Source organism: Tachyglossus aculeatus, unplaced genomic scaffold (genome assembly GCF_015852505.1).
Source record: "Tachyglossus aculeatus isolate mTacAcu1 unplaced genomic scaffold, mTacAcu1.pri scaffold_67_arrow_ctg1, whole genome shotgun sequence".
Classification (NCBI taxonomy): Eukaryota; Metazoa; Chordata; class Mammalia; order Monotremata; family Tachyglossidae; genus Tachyglossus; species Tachyglossus aculeatus.
In genome coordinates, this window is record NW_024045089.1 from 280,068 (window position 1) to 299,621 (window position 19,554).

Below are 19,554 nucleotides of genomic sequence, written 5' to 3' on the forward strand. Positions count from 1 at the left end.
ATTATTATTATTATTATTATTATTAACTCAGGTCATGTGACACGCATTCACGTGCCATTTAGCCATGAGGCTTCCTAGGGAATGCATTGTCACTCACGACCTAATCTTATCAGCCAACTGCCCAGACCTTGACAAATCCTGAATATTCAGACTTGATTTTTGGGACTCTGGGTCAGTGATATATTTGGATATGTTGAAGGGCAATTCCTCTTTTAAGGGGGGTAGGGGATTATGGGTACATGGACACAGACATTTTGTCCCAGAACGGATGCTGGGGGAATGTCCCCTTTAGGATCCTGCCCAGGGCAGCCTTCAGCTCCCTGTTCCTCAGGCTGTAGATAAGGGGGTTCACAGTGGGGGGCACCACACTGTAGATCATGGAAACCACCAGATCCAGAGCGGAGGGAGAGTCTGAAGGTGGTTTGAGATAGGCAAATACTGCGGTAAAGACAAAAATGATGATGACAGTGAGATGGGGCAGGCAGGTGGAGAAGGCTTTGGTTCGGCCCTCGGAGGATGGCATCCTCAGCACGGCTGAGAAGATGAAGACATAGGAGAGGATGATGTAAATGAAGCAGACAGCATCTAAGACTAATCTAAGACTAACGACATTCCCTTCTCCAACACATGGCTCGGATCCTTCTTTCTTCCCGAATCTCCCTCTCCCTTCAAATTTGCCCAGATTGATGTTTCTTCTCCCCATGCCGAATCAGGCCAGATACAACCTCTGCATTTATACATTCACAACTGCTCATGGCACTTCCGTACCTGTAGATTCACATTACTAAGCACTTGTTAAGCTGTGCATCCACCTTTCCATTCTTATTTCCCCCTAGCTGTAAATCCTTTTGGATCAGTCTAGCCCAGCAGGCCGGTAAGTCCAGGAGGGAAGGGAATGAATCTCTTACCTCCATTGTGTTCACCCAATATTCCTGCATGGAGGAGTTGATGATGGTGCTCTTGGTCTAGAAACAATCACATTCTCTAATTCCCTCCCTGTCACTTCTCTCCAGAAACATTTTCTGACGTCCAGGACAAACTCCTGGCCGAAGTGCTGCTGCTGTGCAGCAGGGCCCCAGCCAGGAAGCGACTTCCATGTTAGCTGGATAGAGATGGTTGAGGAAGGGGAGATAAGTGATGGTTGGGACCACTGAAATGTCAAATACGTAGTAATAATAATAATAATAATAGTACTTATTTAGTGCTTACTATGTGCAAACCAATGTTCTAAGCACTGGAGAGGTTACAAGGTGATCAGGTTGTCCCATTCATTCAGTCATTTATTCAATCGTATTTATTGAGCGCTTATTGTGTGCAGAGCACTGTACTAAGTGCTTGGGAAGTACAAGTTGGCAACATATAGAGATGGTCCCTACCCGATAGTGGGCTCACAGTCTAGAAGGGGGATACAGACAACAAAACAAAACATATTAACAAAATAAAATAAATAGAATAAATATGTACAAGTAAAATAAATAGAGTAATAAATATGTACAAACATATATACATATATACAGGTACTGTGGAGAGGGGAAGGAGGTAAGTTGGGGGGGATGGGGAGTGGGGGAGGGGGAGAGGAAGGAGGGGGCTCAATCTGGGAAGGCCTCCTGGAGGAGGTGAGCTCTCAGTAGGTCTTTGAAGTGAGGAAGAGAGCTAGCTTGGTGGATGTGGGGAGGGAGGGCATTCCAGGCCAGGGGGAGGACGTGGGCTGGGGGTCGACGGTGGGATGGGCGAGAACGAGGCACAGTGAGGAGATGAGTGGCAGAGGAGCAGAGGGTGTGGGCTGGGCTGTAGAAGGAGAGAAGGGAGTCCCACGTGGGGCTCACATTCTTAATCCCCATTTTACAGATGAGGTAACTGAGGCACAGAGAAGTTAAGTGACTTGCCCAAAGTCACACAGCTGACAACCGGTGGAGCTGGGATTTGAACCCATGACCTCTGACTCCAAAGCCCGTGCTCTTTCCACTGAGCCATGCTGCTTCTCCTGAGAGCCCACCTGCCCCCCCCCCCGGGGATGTAGCCCTGCCCCAAATCCCGAAACTGGCTCCATGTGGGAGCACTTCCACAGAATGGCTCCATCTCTGGCAACCCCATCATGGTTTCTCCCTCTTGCTCCACCACCCCCCAGTCACACTCACTGGGGCAGCGTAGGGCTGGAGGGCTGTGACCTCGGCTGGCTTGGGATGGTCCTCTCTCCAGTCCAGTTCTTGGGTGCAGCTGGCTATGAAGGAAGGGACACCATGGTACCCTCAGCCCCTCTCTGATCACCTCTGGGCAGGGAGATGTTATCCCGCGAGTCCCCCTCCCCAAAGATAAAGCTGCCACTGCGCCGTGGGGAATCCCTGGGGGATCAACGCTTGTGGGACCTCGTGTCCTGGCCGATGCCAAAAACCTCTGCCTGAGAGGTCCCTGAGGTCCTGCGGAGATAAAGGCCCAGTCCCTAAACCTGCAGCAATGGTGCTGCACCCCAGGGTTTCCATGGAAACAACAGCATCTGCATCGCAACATCCCCACTGTTTCTAACATTAATGACAAATTACAACAACTGTGGGTGGTTTCAGCTTCACCTCATATACAACCTTAGTCAATCAGCTTCTCATTCAGTCAACTGAATAATTTCATTTTCTGACACCTTCTGATTGCAAAGCTAGACACAGCAAGTCATTCCTCTGAATCTGTCCTATGATTCTCCCCCAGGCTGAGTGGGGTGGGGCAGGGGACTGGGGTTTTGGGAATGGGATGATGGGAAGGATAAATTCCTGGCTTGAAGAAGAATAGGATGGAAATGGCTCCTCCTGATGTGATGATTTAATAACTTGGGTTCTGGAAACTAGAGTTCCAACAGTGAATGTCTCTGTCCCCTTTCAAACACCACTATTATGATTCTTATCATTTTTATTATCAGGTGTTAACAATTTCTGTGTCCACGTCTGTGCCACATGATGAAGCAGTAACGAAATAATTCTATCGATCGAATGTATTTGTTGTTTGTTTACTGTGCACAGAACATTGTAGTAAGCACTTTGAAGACTACAATACAACGGAGTTGGTAGATTCAGTGCGTGCCCACAATGGGTTTACAGGCCAAAAGTGAAATTACAATCCAATCAGACATGTTTCCTGTCCAACAAGGGCTCAGAGTGTAAGAGGAAGTGAGAGCCCTGGAATGGTAAGAACTAATGCCAGATCACACAGCAGGCCAGTGGCCGAGCTGGGATTAGAACTCGTCTGTAAAATGGGGATTAAGACTGTGAACCCCACGTGGGACAACCTGATCACCTTGAAATCTCCCCAGCGCTTAGGACAGTGCTTTGCACAATGTATGCGCTTAATAAATGCCATCATTATTATTATTATTAACTCAGGTCATCATGTGACACCCATTCACATGCCATTTAGCCATGAGGCCTCCTAGGGAATGCATTGTCACTCATGACCTAATCTTATCAACCAACCTCCCAGACCTTGAAAACTCCTGAATATCCAGACCTCTTCTTTGGGTTCAGTGGGATATATATGGATATGTCCAATGGCAATTCCTCCTTTAAGGGAGGGTAGGGGATTACTGGTACATGGACACAGGCATTTTGTCCCAGCACGGATGCTGGGGTAATGTCCCCTTTAGGATCCTGCCCAGGGCAGCCTTCAGGTCCCTGTTCCTCAGGCTGTAAATGAGAGGGTTCACAGTGGGGGGCACCATGGTGTAGGACATGGAAACCAGTAGATCCAGAGCTGAGGGCGAGTCTGCAGGTGGTTTGAGATAGGCACATGCTGCGGTAAAGACAAAAATGATGAAGACAGTGAGATGGGGCAGGCAGGTGGAGAAGGCTTTGGTTCGGCCCTCAGAGAACGGCATCCTCAGCATGGCTGAGAAGATGAAGATGTAGGAGAGGGTGACGCTAGTGAAGCAGAGGGCGTCCAAGACGAATGCTGCAGCCACACTCACATCAATGGCAATGTGGACTTCAGAGCAGGAGATCTTCAGTAGAGGGGGGACGTCACAGAAGAACTGCTGGACAGCACTGGATCCACAAAAGGTCTGGGAGAAAGTAGAAGCTGAAAACAAGACTCCAAGCAGACCCCCACTGAGCCATGACACTGCTGCCATGCGCATACAAGCTGTTTTGTTCATGATGAGCACATAGCGCAAGGGGGAGCAGATGGCGGCATAGCGGTCATAAGACATTGCAGTGAGGACAAATAACTCTGAAGCGGCAAGCAGGACCACCAGGAAGAGCTGCGAGACACAACCCAGAAAGGAGATGGAGCTGTCACTGGACAAGGAGCTGACAATGGATTTGGGTACCGTGGTAGAAATGTAGCAGAGGTCTATGAAGGACAAGTTCTTGAGAAAGAAGTACATGGGGGTGTGGAGACGCTGGTCGACGGTGGTGACAGCAATAATGAGGAGATTCCCCAGAAGGGCTACTAGGTAGACCAGGAGGAACAGTGTGGCATGGAGCAGCTGCAGCTCCCGGATGTCAGAGAACCCCAGGAGGAGGAATTCAGTCACCGTGGAGATGTTGGTCATTTCTGGGAGATGATGCTGACTCCCTGGAAAGGAAAAGGGGAACTTCATTTTGGAAACATTGGCATTCCCTCCAGGCTGTAAGTTCCTTTTGAGCAGGTAACACTCCTACAAATTATATCATATCGCATCCTCCCAAGCACTTAGTACAACGTTCTACACACTGTAAGTGATCAATAAATATGATTGACTCCCCTTTTAATAAATACAGCAGTTGTATTCATTGATCACCTATAGAGTTCAATAGTATTGATACATGTAGGGATATGAACACATCAAGCAATAGCTCATTCCATGGTGTTCACTGAATACTCACTGTGTGCAGAGCACTGTACTAAGTGAACCTACTCTATCCTAATCCTCCTCGACCTCTCAGCTGCCTTCGACACTGTGGACCACCCCCTTCTCCTCAACACGCTATCCAACCTTGGCTTGACAGGCTCCGTCCTCTCCTGGTTCTCCTCTTATCTCTCCGGCCGTTCATTCTCAGTCTCCTCTGTGGGCTCCTCCTCCCCCTCCCATCCCCTTACTGTAGGGGATCCTCAAGGGTCTGTTCTTGGTCCCCTTCTGTTCTATATCTACACTCACTCCCTTAGTGAACCCATTCACTCCCATGGCTTCAACTATCATCTCTACGCTGATGACACCCAAATCTACATCTCTGCCCCTGCTCTCTCCCTCCCTCCACGGTTGGTTTCTCCTCCTGCCTTCAGGAAATCTCCATCTGGATGTCTGCCCGCGATCTAAAACTCAATATGTCCAAGACTGAACTCCTTATCTTCCCTCCCAAACCCTGCCCTCTCCCTGAATTTCCCATCACTGTAGACAGCACTACCACCCTTCCCGTCTCACAAGCCCGCAACCTTGGTGTCATCCTCGACTCAGCTCTCTCGTTCACCCCACACATCCAATCCGTCACCAAAACCTGCTGGTCTCACCTCCACAACATCGCCAAGATCTGCCCTTTCCTCTCCATCCAAAATGCTGCCTTACTGGTTCAGTCTCTCAATCTATCCCAACTGGACTACCACATCAGCCTCCTCTCTGATCTCCCATCCTTCTGTTTCTCCCCACTTCAGTCTATACTTCACTCTGCTGCTCGGATCATATTTGTGCAGAAACGCTCTGGGCATGTTACTCCCCTCCTCAAAAATCTGCAGTGTGGCGGCCTGTCAGCCTACGAATCAAGCAAAAACTCCTCACTCTCAGCTTCAAGGCTCTCCATCACCTTGCCCCCTCCTACCTCACCTCCCTACTTTCCTTCTACAGCCCAGCCCGCATCCTCCACTCCTCTGCCGCTAACCTCCTAACTGTACCTCGTTCTAGCCTCTCCCGCCGTCGACCCCCGGCCCACGTCCTTCCTCTGGCCTGGAATGCCCTCCCTCCACACATCCACCAAGCTAGCCTTCTTCCTCCCTTCAAAGCCCTACTGAGAGCTCACCTCCTCCAGGAGGCCTTCCCAGACTGAGCCCCCTTTTTCCTCTCCTCCTCCCCATCCCCCCCCACCACCCTACCTCCTTCCCATCCTCACAGCACTTGTATATATATATAAGGTGATACAAGGTGATGTATATATATATACATATATATATACATATACATATAGTACAGATTTATTACTCTATTTAACGTGTACATATTTACTATTCTGTTTATTTTATTAATGATGTGCATATAGCATTAATTCTATTTATTCTGGTGATTTTGACACCTGTCTACATGTTTTGTTTTGCTGTCTGTCTCCCCCTTCAAGACTGTGAGCCCATTGTTGGATAGGGACCGTCTCTGTATGTTGCCGACTTGTACTTCCCAAGCGCTTAGTACAGTGCTCTGCATTCAAAACTTCCCTGTGCTGGGGAGCAGTGTCATGGAAGAGAGTCGAGGAGGAGACTCAAGTTTACTGCAGGGAAGAAGACAATGGTAAACCACTTCTGTATTTTTCCAAGTAAACTCTATGGATGAACTACCAGAACATTTGCAGTTGGAGAATGGGGCATTCCTGGAGAGATATGTCCATTCATTCGCTATTGGTCAGAGATGACATGATAGCATAAGAAAAAGCAAAGCGTTCAAACATCTCTCCTCCAAACCCTTCACTGGCACCATGTATCTTTTCACATGAAAAAATACCTCACAATTTTCTTCAAGGCTTTCTACCATGTGAGACTCACTCTTAATTCCCATTTTAGAGATGCAGTATCTGAGGCACAGGGAAGCAAGGTGATGTGTACAGCAGCATGGCTCAGTGGAAAGAGCCTGGGCTTTGGAGTCAGGGGTCATGAGTTCAAATCCCGGCTCTACCAATTGTCAGCTGTGTAACTTTGGGCCAGTCACTTAAGTTCTCTGGGCCTCAGTTCCCTCATCTGTAAAATGGGGATTAAGACTGAGCCCCCCATGGGACAACCTGATCTCCTTGTAACCTCCCCAGCGCTTAGAACAGTGCTTTGCACGTAGTAAGCGCTTAATAAATGCCATCATTATTATTACTATTATTGTCCGACATCACACAGCAGACAAGGGGCAGAGCCAGGATTAGAACCTAGGTCCCTGAGCCGGTTGTTGGGTAGGGATTGTCCCTATCTGTTGCCAAATTTTACTTTCCAAGCGCTTAGTACAGTGCTCTGTACACAGTAAGCACTCAATCAATACAATTGAGTAAATGAATGAATGAAGGAATGAATGGCAGAGTCAGGATAAGAACCCAGGTTCCCTCACTACTACCACTGCTTTTTGCCTCTCCCTGGGCCCAGACACCCTTTTTCCCCGGGAAGTGTTGGGAGAAGATTCCCTTCTCCTCCTCCCCTCCAGCCCTCCGCCAGCCAAGGTTTGCTCACTGCCTCCCCTGCCCCACCTTGGATACACACAGAGCCGCCAAAACAACCAATCTGATTGTGGTTCTCAGAAGAAAATGAAACAGACTGAAGCCTGGTTGACTCCAATCAACTCATTGCCACTAGCTTCAAGGCTTTTGACCAGTGTTCTCTTCCGTGTTTCCCTTCCCTCTTCACTGACTACCCTCCAGCCCCTGGAAATAGATCTTCTCCCTTTTCCTCTCCTCCTCCTCCCCTCCCCATCTCCCCATCTGCCCGCTGCTCAATCCCCTTCCCCTCCCCACAGCACTTGTACATGTTTGTACATATTTATTACTCTATTTTATTAATGATGTGTATTTAGCTATAATTCTATTTATTCTGATGGTATTGTCACCTGTCTACTTGTTTTGTTTTGTTGTCCAAGCACTTAGTACAGTGCTCTGCACACAGTAAGCGCTCAATAAACACGATTGAATGAATGAATGAATGAATGAATGAATGAATGAAAAAGGACCTTCCCTTTTCCAACACATGGCTTAGATCCTTCTTTCTTCCCGAATCTCCCTCTCCCCTCAGACTTGCCCAGATTGATGTTTATTTTCCCCATGCTGATTCAGGCCAGATATCTACTCTGCATTTACACATTCACAACTGCTCATTGCACTTCCCTACCCATAGATTCACATTACTAAGCACTTATTAAGCTGTGCATCCAGCTTTCCATTCTTATTTCCCCCTAGCTGTAAATTCTTTTGGATCAGTCTAGCCCAGCAGACTGGTAAGTCCAGGAGGGAAGGGATTGAATCTCTTACCTCCATCGTGTTCACACAAGGTTCCTGCATGGAGGAGTTGATGAGAGTGCTCGTGGTCTAGAAGCAATCACACTCTCTCATTCCCTCCCTGTCATTTCTCACCAGAAACATTTCTGACATCCAGGACACACTCTTGGCTGAAGTGACCACAACATAATGCTTACACTGTGCAGTGGGGCCCCAGCTGGACACGTTAGCTAGGATGGAGGTGGATGAGGAAGGGGAGATGAGTGATGGTTGGGGCCACTGCACTGTCAAATACCTACCCTCCTGAAAGCCCATCCGCCCTTATGAGGATGTAGCCCTGACCCAAGTCCAACCATGGCCCCATGTGTGAGCATTTCCCCTAAATGGCTCCATCTCTTGCATCCCCATCATGGTCCCTCCCTCCACCTCCAACACCCTCCGGTCACACTCACTGGGGCAGTGTAAGGCTGTAGGGCTCTGACCTCCACCGGGTTGGGATGCTACTCCCTACACTCCAGTTCTTGGGTGCAGCTGGCTATGAAGGAAGGGACAGCGTGGCACCCTCAGCCCCTCTCATCTCCTGTGGGCAGGGAGATGTTCTTCAGAGAGTCCCCCATCCCCATAGATAAAACAGCCACTGCTCCGTGGGGAACCCCTGGAGGTTCAACTCAGGTGGGACCTCGTGTCCTGGCCAATGCCAAAATCCTCTGCCTGCGAGGTCCCTGAGGTCCTGTAGAGGTAAAGGGCCAGTCCCTAAAGCTGCAGCAATGGTGCCGCACCCCAGGGTTCCCATGGAAACAACAGCATCTGCATCCCAACATCCCAACTGTTTCTAATGTTACTGACAATCTACATCAACTGTGGGTGGTTTCAGCTTCATCTCATATACCACCTTAGACAGTCAGCTTCTCATTTAGTCAGTCAGTTGATAGATTTCATTTTCTGACACCTTCTGATTTCAAAGCTTGAGAGAGCAAGAGATTCCTCTGAATCCATCCTATGATTCTGCCCAAGGCTGAGTGGGGTGGGGCAGGGGACTGAGGTTTTCAGGATGGGATGATGGGAAGGAGAAATTCCTGGGTTGAGGATGAATAGGATGGAAATGGCTCCTCCTGTTGTGATGATTTACTAACCTGGCTTCTGGAAACTAGACTTCCAAACCACTACCTTGCTGGTTCAATCTCTCATCCTGTCCTGACTGGATTACTGCACCAGCCTCCTCTCTGATCTCCCATCCTCCTGTCTCTCCCTGGGCACATTCTGGGAGATCCGGGGATGCTCTGGGCACGTTACCCCCCACCTCAAAAATCTCCAGTGGTTGCCTGTCAACCTACAAATCATGCAAAAACTCCTCTTCTCGGCTTCAAGGCTCTCCATCACCTCGCCGCCTCCTACCTCACCTCCCTTCTCTCGTTTTCCAGCCCAGCCTGCACCCTCCACTCCTCTGCCTCTAACCTCCTCATTGTGCTTCATTCTTTCCTGTCCCACCGTTGACCCCCAGCCCATGTCCTCCCCCGGCGTGAAATGCCCTCCATCCACACATCCACCAAACTAGCTCTTTTCCTCCCTTCAAAGCTCTACTGAGAGCTCACCTCCTCCAGGAGGCCTTTCCAGATTGAGCCTCCTTTTTCCTCTCCTCCTCCCCATCCGTCCCCTCTGTCCTACCTCCTTCCCCTCCTCACAGCACTTGTGTATATTTATACAGATTTATTACTCTATTTCTTTTACTTGTACATATTTACTACTCTATTTTGTTAATGATGTGCATATAGCTATTATTCTATTTATTCTGATAGTTTTGACACGTGTCTACATGTTTTATTTTGTTCTCTGTCTCCCCCTTCTAGACTGTGAGACCGTTGTTGGGTAGGGACCGCCTCTATATGTTGCCAAATTGTACTCCCCAAGCACTTAGTCCAGTGCTCTGCACACAGTAAGTGCTCAATAAATACGATTGAATGAATGAATGAAAGAATGAATAGAGTTCCATCAGTGAATGTGTCTGTGTCTTTTCAAACACCATTATTATTATCATTTTTATTATTCGGTGTTAGCAATTTCTGTGTCAAGGTCTGTGCCACGTGATGATAAATAATTCAATCGATCGATAGTATTTGTTGAGTGCTTACTGTGTGCATTACATTGTACTAAGCGCTTTGAAAAGTACAATACAATGGAGTTGGTAGATACAATCCGTGCCCACAATGAGCTTACAGTCCAAGGATGAAATTATATTCCAAACAGACATGTTTCCTGTCCCACAGGGGCTCAGAGTGTAAGAGGAAGTGAAAGCCCTGGAATGGTAAGACACAAACTCCAGGTCACACAGCAGGCCAGTGGCCGAGTTGGGATTAGAACTCAGGTCATGTGACACCCATTCACATGCCATTGAGCCATGAGGCTTCCTAGGGAATGCAATGCCACTCATGACCTACTCTTATCAGCCAACTTCCCAGACCTTGACAAATTGTTTTTGGGCCTCTTGTTCAGTGGAATATATATGGATATGCTTAATGGCAATTCCTCCTTTTATTGAGGGTAGGGGACTATTAGTACATTGACACAGACATTTTGTCCCAGAATGGATGCTGGGGGAATGTCCCCCTTAGGATCCTGCCCAGGGCAGCCTTCAGGTCCCTGTTCCTCAGGCTGTAGATAAGGGGGTTCACAGTGGTGGGCACCACAGTGTAGAACACAGAAACCAGCAGATCCAGAGCCGAGGGCGAGTCTGAAGGTGGTTTGAGATAGGCAAAGAATCCGGTAAAGAGAAAAATGATGATGGCAGTGAGATGGGGCAGGCAGGTGGAGAAGGCTTTGGCTCGGCCCTCGGAGGACGGCATCCTCAGCACGGCTGAGAAGATGAAGACGTAGGAGAGGGTGATGTAGGTGAAGCAGATGGCATCTAAGACTTACCCAGCAGCTACACTCACGTCAATGGCAATGTGGACTTCAGAGCAGGAGATCTTCAGCAGAGGGGGGACATCACAGAAGAACTGCTCAACAATATTGGACCCACAAAAAGTCAATGAGAAGGTGGAAGCTGAAAGCAAGACTCCAACCAGACCCCCACTGAGCCATGACGCTGCTGCCATGCGCATACAGGCTGTTTTGTTCATGATGAGCTCATAAAGCAGGGGGGAGCAGATGGCAGCATAGCGGTCATAAGACATTGTGGTGAGGACAAAAATCTCTGAACCGGCAAACAAGACCACTAGGAAGAGCTGTGAGACACAACCCAGAAAGGAGATGGAGCTGTCACCGGTCAAGGAGATGACAATGGATTTGGGTACCGTGGTAGAAATATAGCAGAGGTCTATGAAGGACAAGTTCTTGAGAAAGAAGTACATGGGGGTGTGGAGACGCTGGTCGAGAGTGGTTACAGCAACAATGAGAAGATTCCCCAGAAGGGCTACTAGGTAGAAAAGGAGGAACAGCATGGCATGGAGCAGCTGCAGCTCCAGGATGTCAGAGAACCCCAGGAGGAGGAACTCAGTCACGGTGGAGATGTTGGTCATTTCTGGGAGATGATTCTGGCTCCCTGGAAAGGAAGAGGGGAACTTCAATTTAGAAATATTGGCATTCGCTCCAGGCTGTAAGTTCCATCTGGGCAGGTAACACTTTTACAAATGATATCATATTGTACCCTCCCAAGCACTTAGTACAGTGCTCTACACACTGTAAGTGATCAATAAATATGATTGATTCCCATTTTAATAAATAAGGCAGTTATATTCTTTGATCACCTATAGAGTTCAATAGTATTGATAAATGTAGGGGTATTCATTCATTCATTCATTCAATTGTATTTATTGAGTGCTTACTGTGTGCAGAGCACTGTACTAAGCACTTGGGAAGTACAAGTTGGCAACATATAGAGATGGTCCCTACCCAACAGTGGGCTCACAGTCTAGAAGGGGAAGACAAAGAACCAAACAAAATATATTAACAAAATAAAACAAATAGAATAAACATGTACAAATAAAATAAATAAATAGAGTAATAAATATGTACAAACATATATACATATATACAGGTGCTGTGGGGAGGGGAAGGAGGTAAGGCGGGGGGAAGGGGAGGGGGAAGTGGGGGAGAGAAAGGAGGGGGCTCAGTCTGGGAAGACGTCCTGGAGGAGGTGAGCTCTCAGTAAGGCCTTGAAGGGAGGAAGAGAGCTAGCTTGGCAGATGTGTGGAGGGAGGGCATTCCAGGCCAGGGGGATGACGTGGGCCGGGGGTCGACGGCGGGACAGGCGAGAACGAGGCACAGTGAGGAGATTAGCGGCAGAGGAGCGGAGGGTGCGGGCTGGGCTGGAGAAGGAGAGAAGGGAGGTGAGGTAGGAGGGGGCGTGGTGATGGAGAGCCTTGAAGCCGAGGGTGAGGAGTTTTTGCCTGGTGCGTAGGTTGATTGGTAGCCACTGGAGATTTTTGAGGAGGGGTGTAACATGCCCAGAGCGTTTCTGGACAAAGACAATCCGGGCAGCAGCATGATGTATGGATTGAAGTGGGGAGAGACATGAGGATGGGAGATCGGAGAGGAGGCTGATACAGTAATCCAGACGGGATAGGATGAGAGCTTGAATGAGCAGGGTAGAGGTTTGGATGGAGAGGAAAGGGTGGATCTTGGCAATGTTGCAGAGGTGAGACTGGCAGGGTATGAACACATCAATCAATAGCTCAATGGTATTTACTGAATAGCACTGTAGTAAGTGCTTGGGAGAGTTCAGTCCAACGGAGTTGGCAGATATTTTCCTCCCCACCAGGAGGTAACAGTCTAGTGGGTAGACTCCATATACCATAAATGCTTAATAAATAAGATGGATTGATAGCATCGATGAAGTAATCAACACTAATTACTTTTGGAGTTTGCTAGCGCTTAGAACAGTGCTTCACACATAGTGAGCGCTTAACAAATACCATAATCATTATTATTAAATCAATCTATTGTATTTGTCACCTGTGTGTTCAATAGGATTAATATGAGCAGTGCTCTGGCATGTGTTGACTTATGCTGTGGATTGGCCTCTGACCCATAGCAACTCCATGGACGTATCTCTCCCAGAATGCCCAACCTCCATCTGCAAGCATTCTGGTACTGGATCCACAGAGTTTTCTTGGTAATAACAGAGAAATGGTTTACCATTGCCTTCTTCCACCCAGTAAACATGAGACTCCACCCTCGACTCTCTCCCCTGCCACTGCTGCCCAGAACAGGTGCATTTTGACATGCAGCAGATTGTCTTCCACCTGCTAGCCACTGCCCAAGGTAGGAATGGAATGGACATCCCTCTGGTTGACTCTTCCTCCCTTGGCTGAGCCTGGAAGAGTACTGGAAACTTTCATCATCATCATCATCATCAATCGTATTTATTGAGCGCTTACTGTGTGCAGAGCACTGTACTAAGCGCTTGGGAAGTACAAGTTGGCAACATATAGAGACAGTCCCTACCCAACAGTGGGCTCACAGTCTAAAAGGGAGAAACAGAGAAAAAAACCAAACATACTAACAAAATAAAATAAATAGAATAGATATGTACAAGTAAAATAAATAAATAAATAGAGTAACAAATATGTACAAACATATATACATATATACAGGTGCAGTGGGGAAGGGAAGGAGGTAAGGTGGGGGGGATGGAGAGGGGGACAAGGGGGAGAGGAAGGAAGGGGCTCAGTCTGGGAAGGCCTCCTGCAGTAGGTGAGCTCTCAGTAGGGCCTTGAAGGGAGGAAGAGAGCTAGCTTGGCGGATGGGCAGAGGGAGGGCATTCCAGGCCCGGGGGATGACGTGGGCCGGGGGTCGATGGCGGGACAGGCGAGAACGAGGCACGGTGAGGAGACTAGCGGCAGAGGAGCGGAGGGTGCGGGGTGGGCTGTAGAAGGAGAGAAGGGAGGTGAGGTAGGAGGGGGCGAGGTGATGGAGAGCCCTGAAGCCCAGGGTGAGGAGTTTCTGCCTGATGCGCAGACTGATTGGTAGCCACTGGAAAGCCACACCTTTCCAGGTGTGATCCTGAGGGGGGGCAGGGGTATGTACCCATCAGTTAATCAAACAATGGTATTTACTGAGCACTTAGGGCTCAGTCTTAATTCCTATTTTACAGATGCAGTATTTGAGGCACAGAGAAGCAAAATGCCTTGGCCAAGTCACCCAGCAGTCAAGGGGCAGAGCCATGATTAGAACCCAGTTTCCCAAGTTTGTTGTTAGGTAGGGATTGTCTCTATCTGTTGCCGAATTGTACTTTCCAAGCATTCAGTACAGTTCTCTGCACATAGTAAGTGCTCAGTTAATACGAGTGAATGAATTAATTAATTAATAGCAGAGTCAGGATTAGAAATCAGCTCCCCTTACTACTACCACTACTCCTTGCCTCTCCCTGGGCCCAGAGACATTTTTCCCTGGAAGATGATGGGAGAAGATTCCCTTCTCCTCCTCCCCTCCAGACCTCTGCCGGCCAAGGTTTGTTCACTGCCTCCCCTGCCCCACCTTGTATACACACACAGCCGCCGACACAACCAATCTGACTGTGGTTCTCAGTGGAAAATGAAACAGACTGAAGTCTGGTTGACTCCAATCAACTCCTTGCCACTAGCTTCAAGGCTTTTGACCAGTGTTGTCCTCCGTGTTTCCCTTCCCTCTTCACCAACTCCCCTCCAGCCCTTGGAAACAGATCTGCTCCCTGTGCCTCTCCAAGGACATTCCCTTCTCCAACACATGGCTTCGATCTTTCCTTCTGCCCAAATCTCCCTCTCCCTCCAAATTTGCCCAGATTGATGTTTCTTCTCCCCATGCCAAATCAGCACAGATGCCACCTCTGCATTTACACATTCGCAACTGCTCATAGGTCTTCCCTACATATAGATTCACATTACTATGGAAGAAGTTATTAAGCTGTGCATTCACATTTTCATGCTTATTTCCCCCTAGCTGTAAATTATTTTGGATCAGTCTTGCCCAGCAGACTGGTAAGTCCAGCAGGGAAGAGACTGAATCTCTTACCTCCATTGTGTTCACCTGACATTTCTGCATGGAGGAGTTGATGATAGTGCTGGTGGTCTAGAACCAATCACACTCTCTCATTCCCTCCCTCTCACTTCCCACCAGAAACATTTTCTGACATCCAAGACCCACTTCTGTCCGATGTGACCACAGCATAATGCTGACGCTGTGCTGCAGGGCCCCAGCCAGCCACTCAGACACACACACACACACACACACACACACACACACACACACACACACACACACACTCACTTAAACTGACTGTGGTTACGTACACGTAAATACACAGTCACACAAACCCACACCTATTTAGCCACTCATTTATTAATTTAACTACTTGCTAAAGCATCACTCCCCCAACTCAGAATCGTACCTGGAGAGTTTCCAGTACTCTACCAGTCTCGGCTACCAGACGGACAGTTAAGTAGAGGCATACCCGTTCCATTCCCAGCTTGGGCAGTGGCTAGCGGGTGGAAGGCAATCTGCTGCAATTCAAAACTCCCCTGTGCTGGGCAGTAGTGTCATGGGAGAGAGTCCAGGAGGAGACTCAAGTTTACTGCAGGGAAGAAGGCAATGGTAAACCACTTCTGTATTTTTACCAAGAAAACTCTATAATAATGATGGCATTTGCTAAGCACTTACTATGTGCAGAGCACTGTTCTAAGCGCTGGGGGGATACAAGGTGATCAAGTTGTCCCACGTGGGGCTCACAGCTTTAACCCCATTTTACAGATGAGGTAACTGAGGCTCAGAGAAGTTAAGTGACTTGCCCCAGGTCACACAGCAGACGTGACGGAGTCGGGATTCAAACCCATGACCTCTGACTCCAAAGCCCGTGCTCTTTCCACTGAGCCACACTGCCTCTCTATGGAAGAACTACCAGAACATTTGCAGTTGGAGAATGGGGCATTCCTGGAGAGATATGTCCATTCATTCGCTATGGGTCAGAGAGGACACGATAGCATAAGAAAAGACAAAGAAGAGTTCAAACACCTCTCCTCCAAACCCTTCACTGGCACCATGTATCTTTTCACATGAAACAAAAATACCTCACAATTATATTCAAGGCTTTCTACCATGTTAGACTCACTCTTAATTCTCATTTTACACATGTGGTGTCTAAGGCACAGAGAAGCAAAGTGACTTGCCTGATGTCACACAGCAGACAAGGGGCAGAGCCAGGATTAGAACCTAGGTCCCCGAGCCGGTTGTTGGGTAGGGATTGTCCCTATCTGTTGCCAAATTGTACTTTCCAAGCACTTAGTACAGTGCTCTGCACACAGTAAGTGCTCAATCAATACGATTGAATGAATGAATGAATGGCAGAGTCAGGATTAGAACCCAGGTCCCCTTACTTCTACCATCCAGGCATGCTAGCTGGATGGAGGTGGATGAGGTAGGGGAGATAAGTGATGGTTGCAGCCACTGCACTGTTAAATATGTACCCTCCTGAAAGACCACCCGCCCCTCTGAGGATGTAGCCCTGATCCAAAGTCGGACACTGGCCCCATGTGTGAGCATTTCCCCTGAATGGCTCCATCTGTTGCATCCCCATCACGGTCTCTCCCTCCAACTCCAACACCCCCCCGGGTCAGACTCACTGGGGCAGCGTAAGGCTCTACGGCACTGACCTCTGCTACCTTGGGATGGTCCTCTCTCCACTCCAGTTCTTGGGTGCAGCTGGCTATGAAGGAAGGAACAGCATAGGACCCTCAGCCCCTCTCTTATCTCCTGTGGGCAGGAAGATGTTCTTCAGAGAGTCCCCCAACTCCAAAGATAAAGCAGCCACCGCTCCATGGGGAACCCCTGGAGGATCAACTCAGGTGGGACCTCGTGTCCCGGCCCATGCCAAAGTCCTCTGCCTGTGAGGTCCCTGAGGTCCTGCAGAGATAAAGGCCCAGTCCCTAAAGCTGCAGCAATGGTGCTGCACCCCAGGGTTCTCATGGAAACAACAGCATCTGCATCCCAACATCCCACCAGTTTCTAATGTTACTGACAATCTACATCAACTGTGGGTGGTTTCAGCTTCATCTCATATACCACCTTCGACAATCAGCTTCTCATTCAGTCAGTCAATTGATAGATTTCATTTTCTGACACCTTCTGATTTCAAAGCCCCAGAGAGCAAGAGATTCCTCTGAATCCATCCTCTGATCCTCCCCCAGGCTGCGTGGGGTGGGGCAGGGGACTGAGGTTTTGCGAATGGGGTGATGGGAAGGAGAAATTCCTGGGTTGAGGAAGAATAAGATGGAAATGGCTCCTCCTGTTGTGATGATTTACTAACCTAGGTTCTGGAAACTAGAGTTCCAAACCGCTCCCTTGCTGGTTCAATCTCTCATCCTATCCCAACCGGATTACTGCACCAGCCTTCTCTCTGATCTCCCATCCTCCTGTTTCTCCCCGGTTCAGTCTGTACTTCACTCTGCTGCCTGGATTTTCTCTGTACAGAAACGCTCTGGGCACATCACTCCCCTCCTCAAAAATCTCCAGTGGTTGCCCGTCAACCTATGAATCATGCAAAAACTCCTCACTCTCGGCTTCAAGGCTCTCCATCACCTCGCCCCCTACCACCTCACCTCCCTTCTCACCTTCTACAGCCCAGCCTGTACCCTCCGCTCCTCTGCTGCCGCTACCCTCCTCACTGTGCCTCGTTCTTTCCTGTCCCTCCGTCGACCCCCGACAAACGTCCTTCCCCTGGCCTGGAATGCCCTCCCTCCACACATCCTCCAAACTAGCTCTCTTCCTCCCTTCAAAGCCCTACTGAGAGCTCACCTCCTCCAGGAGGCCTTCCCAGACTGTTTCCCCTTTTTCCTCTCCTCCTCCCCATCCCCCTCCCTTTGCTCTACCTCCTTCCCCTCCCCACAGCACTTGTATATACTTGCATAGATTTATTACTCTATTCATTTTACTTGTACATATTTACTAATCTATTTTTTAATGATGTGCATATAGCTATAATTCCATTTATTCTGACAGTTTTGACACCTGTCTACATGTTTTGTTTTGTTGTCTGTGTCCCCCTTCTAGACCGTGAGCCCGTTGTTGGATAGGGACCGTCTCTATCTGTTGCCGACTTGTACTCCCCAAGTGCTTAGTCCAGTGTCCTGCACACAGTAAGCACTCAATAAATACAATTGAATGAATGGAGTTCCATCAGTGAATGTCTCTATCTCTCTTCAAACACTGTTATTATTATTAGTTTTATTATTCGGTGTTAACAATTTCTGTGTCAAAGTCTGTGCCACATGATGATAAGTAATTCAATCTATTGATGGTATTTGTTGAGTGTTTACTGTGTGCATTACACTGTACTAAGCGCTTTGAAGAGTACAATACAATGGAGTTGGTAGATACAGTCCGTGACCACAATGAGCTTACAGCCCAAAGATGAAATTACAATCCAAACGGGCATGTTTCCTGTCCCACAAGGGCTCTGAGTGTAAGAGGAAGTAAGATCTCAGGAAGGGTAAGACACTAATGCCAGGTCACACAGTCGGCCAGTGGCTGAGCTGGTATTAGAACTCGGGACATGTGACACCCGTTGAGCCATGAGGCCTCCTAGGGAATGCATTGCCACTCATGACCTAGTCTTATCAGCCAACCTCCCAGACCTTGACAAATCCTGAATATCCAGACTTGTTGTTTGGGACTCTGCATCAGTGATATATTTGGATATGTCTGAGGGCAATTCCTCCACCCACAGCCCTGGATCACTGCCACTGTCCGCCTCCTTCGCTCTTATGCTCGAGCTGCCAAACGCTGCTGGCGAAAGTCTAAACACCATACCAACCTCGTTCACTTCAAGTTTATCCTTTCCTGCCTTAACTCAGCCCTCTCCTCTGCCAGACAAAACTATTTCTCCTCCCTTATTGACACCCATGCCCATCATCCCCGTCAGCTCTTCCGTATATTCAACTCCCTTCTCAGGCCCCCGGTTCCTCCCCCTCCTCCTTCCCTCACCCCCAACGATCTAGCCTCCTACTTCATTAATAAAATTAACTCCATCAGGTCCGACCTCCCCAAAGTCACTCCCCCCTCCTTCTCCAACCACCCGGCTCTCAACACTCTCTGCTACTCTCCCATCCTTCCCAGCAGTATCCTCAGAGGAGCTCTCCTCCCTCCTCTCAAGTGCTACTCCGGCCACCTGTGCTTCTAACCCCATTCCCTCTCATCTCATGAAATCTCTCGCTCCGTCCCTTCTCCCCTCCTTAACTTCCATCTTCAACCGCTCACTCTCCACTGGTTCCTTCCCCTCTGCCTTCAAACATGCCCATGTCTCTCCCATCCTAAAAAAAACCTCTCTTGACCCCACCTCACCTTCTAGTTATCGCCCCATCTCCCTCCTACCATTCCTTTCCAAACTCCTTGAACGAGTCGTCTACACGCGCTGCCTCGAATTCCTCAACACCAACTCTCTCCTCGACCCCCTCCAGTCTGGCTTCTG

The 19,554-nt window shown here is 48.6% G+C and overlaps 1 protein-coding gene across 1 annotated transcript in view; it reads right to left on the reverse strand.

Annotated features, from left to right (window-relative positions):
* LOC119923895 (olfactory receptor 14A16-like) overlaps nt 1–19,554 on the reverse strand; it is a 35,999-nt gene that overhangs the window by 8,751 nt on the left and 7,694 nt on the right. The window contains 2 exon segments of the mRNA XM_038743077.1: nt 353–411; nt 2,269–2,324. Coding sequence (XP_038599005.1) covers nt 353–411; nt 2,269–2,324 — 115 coding nt within the window.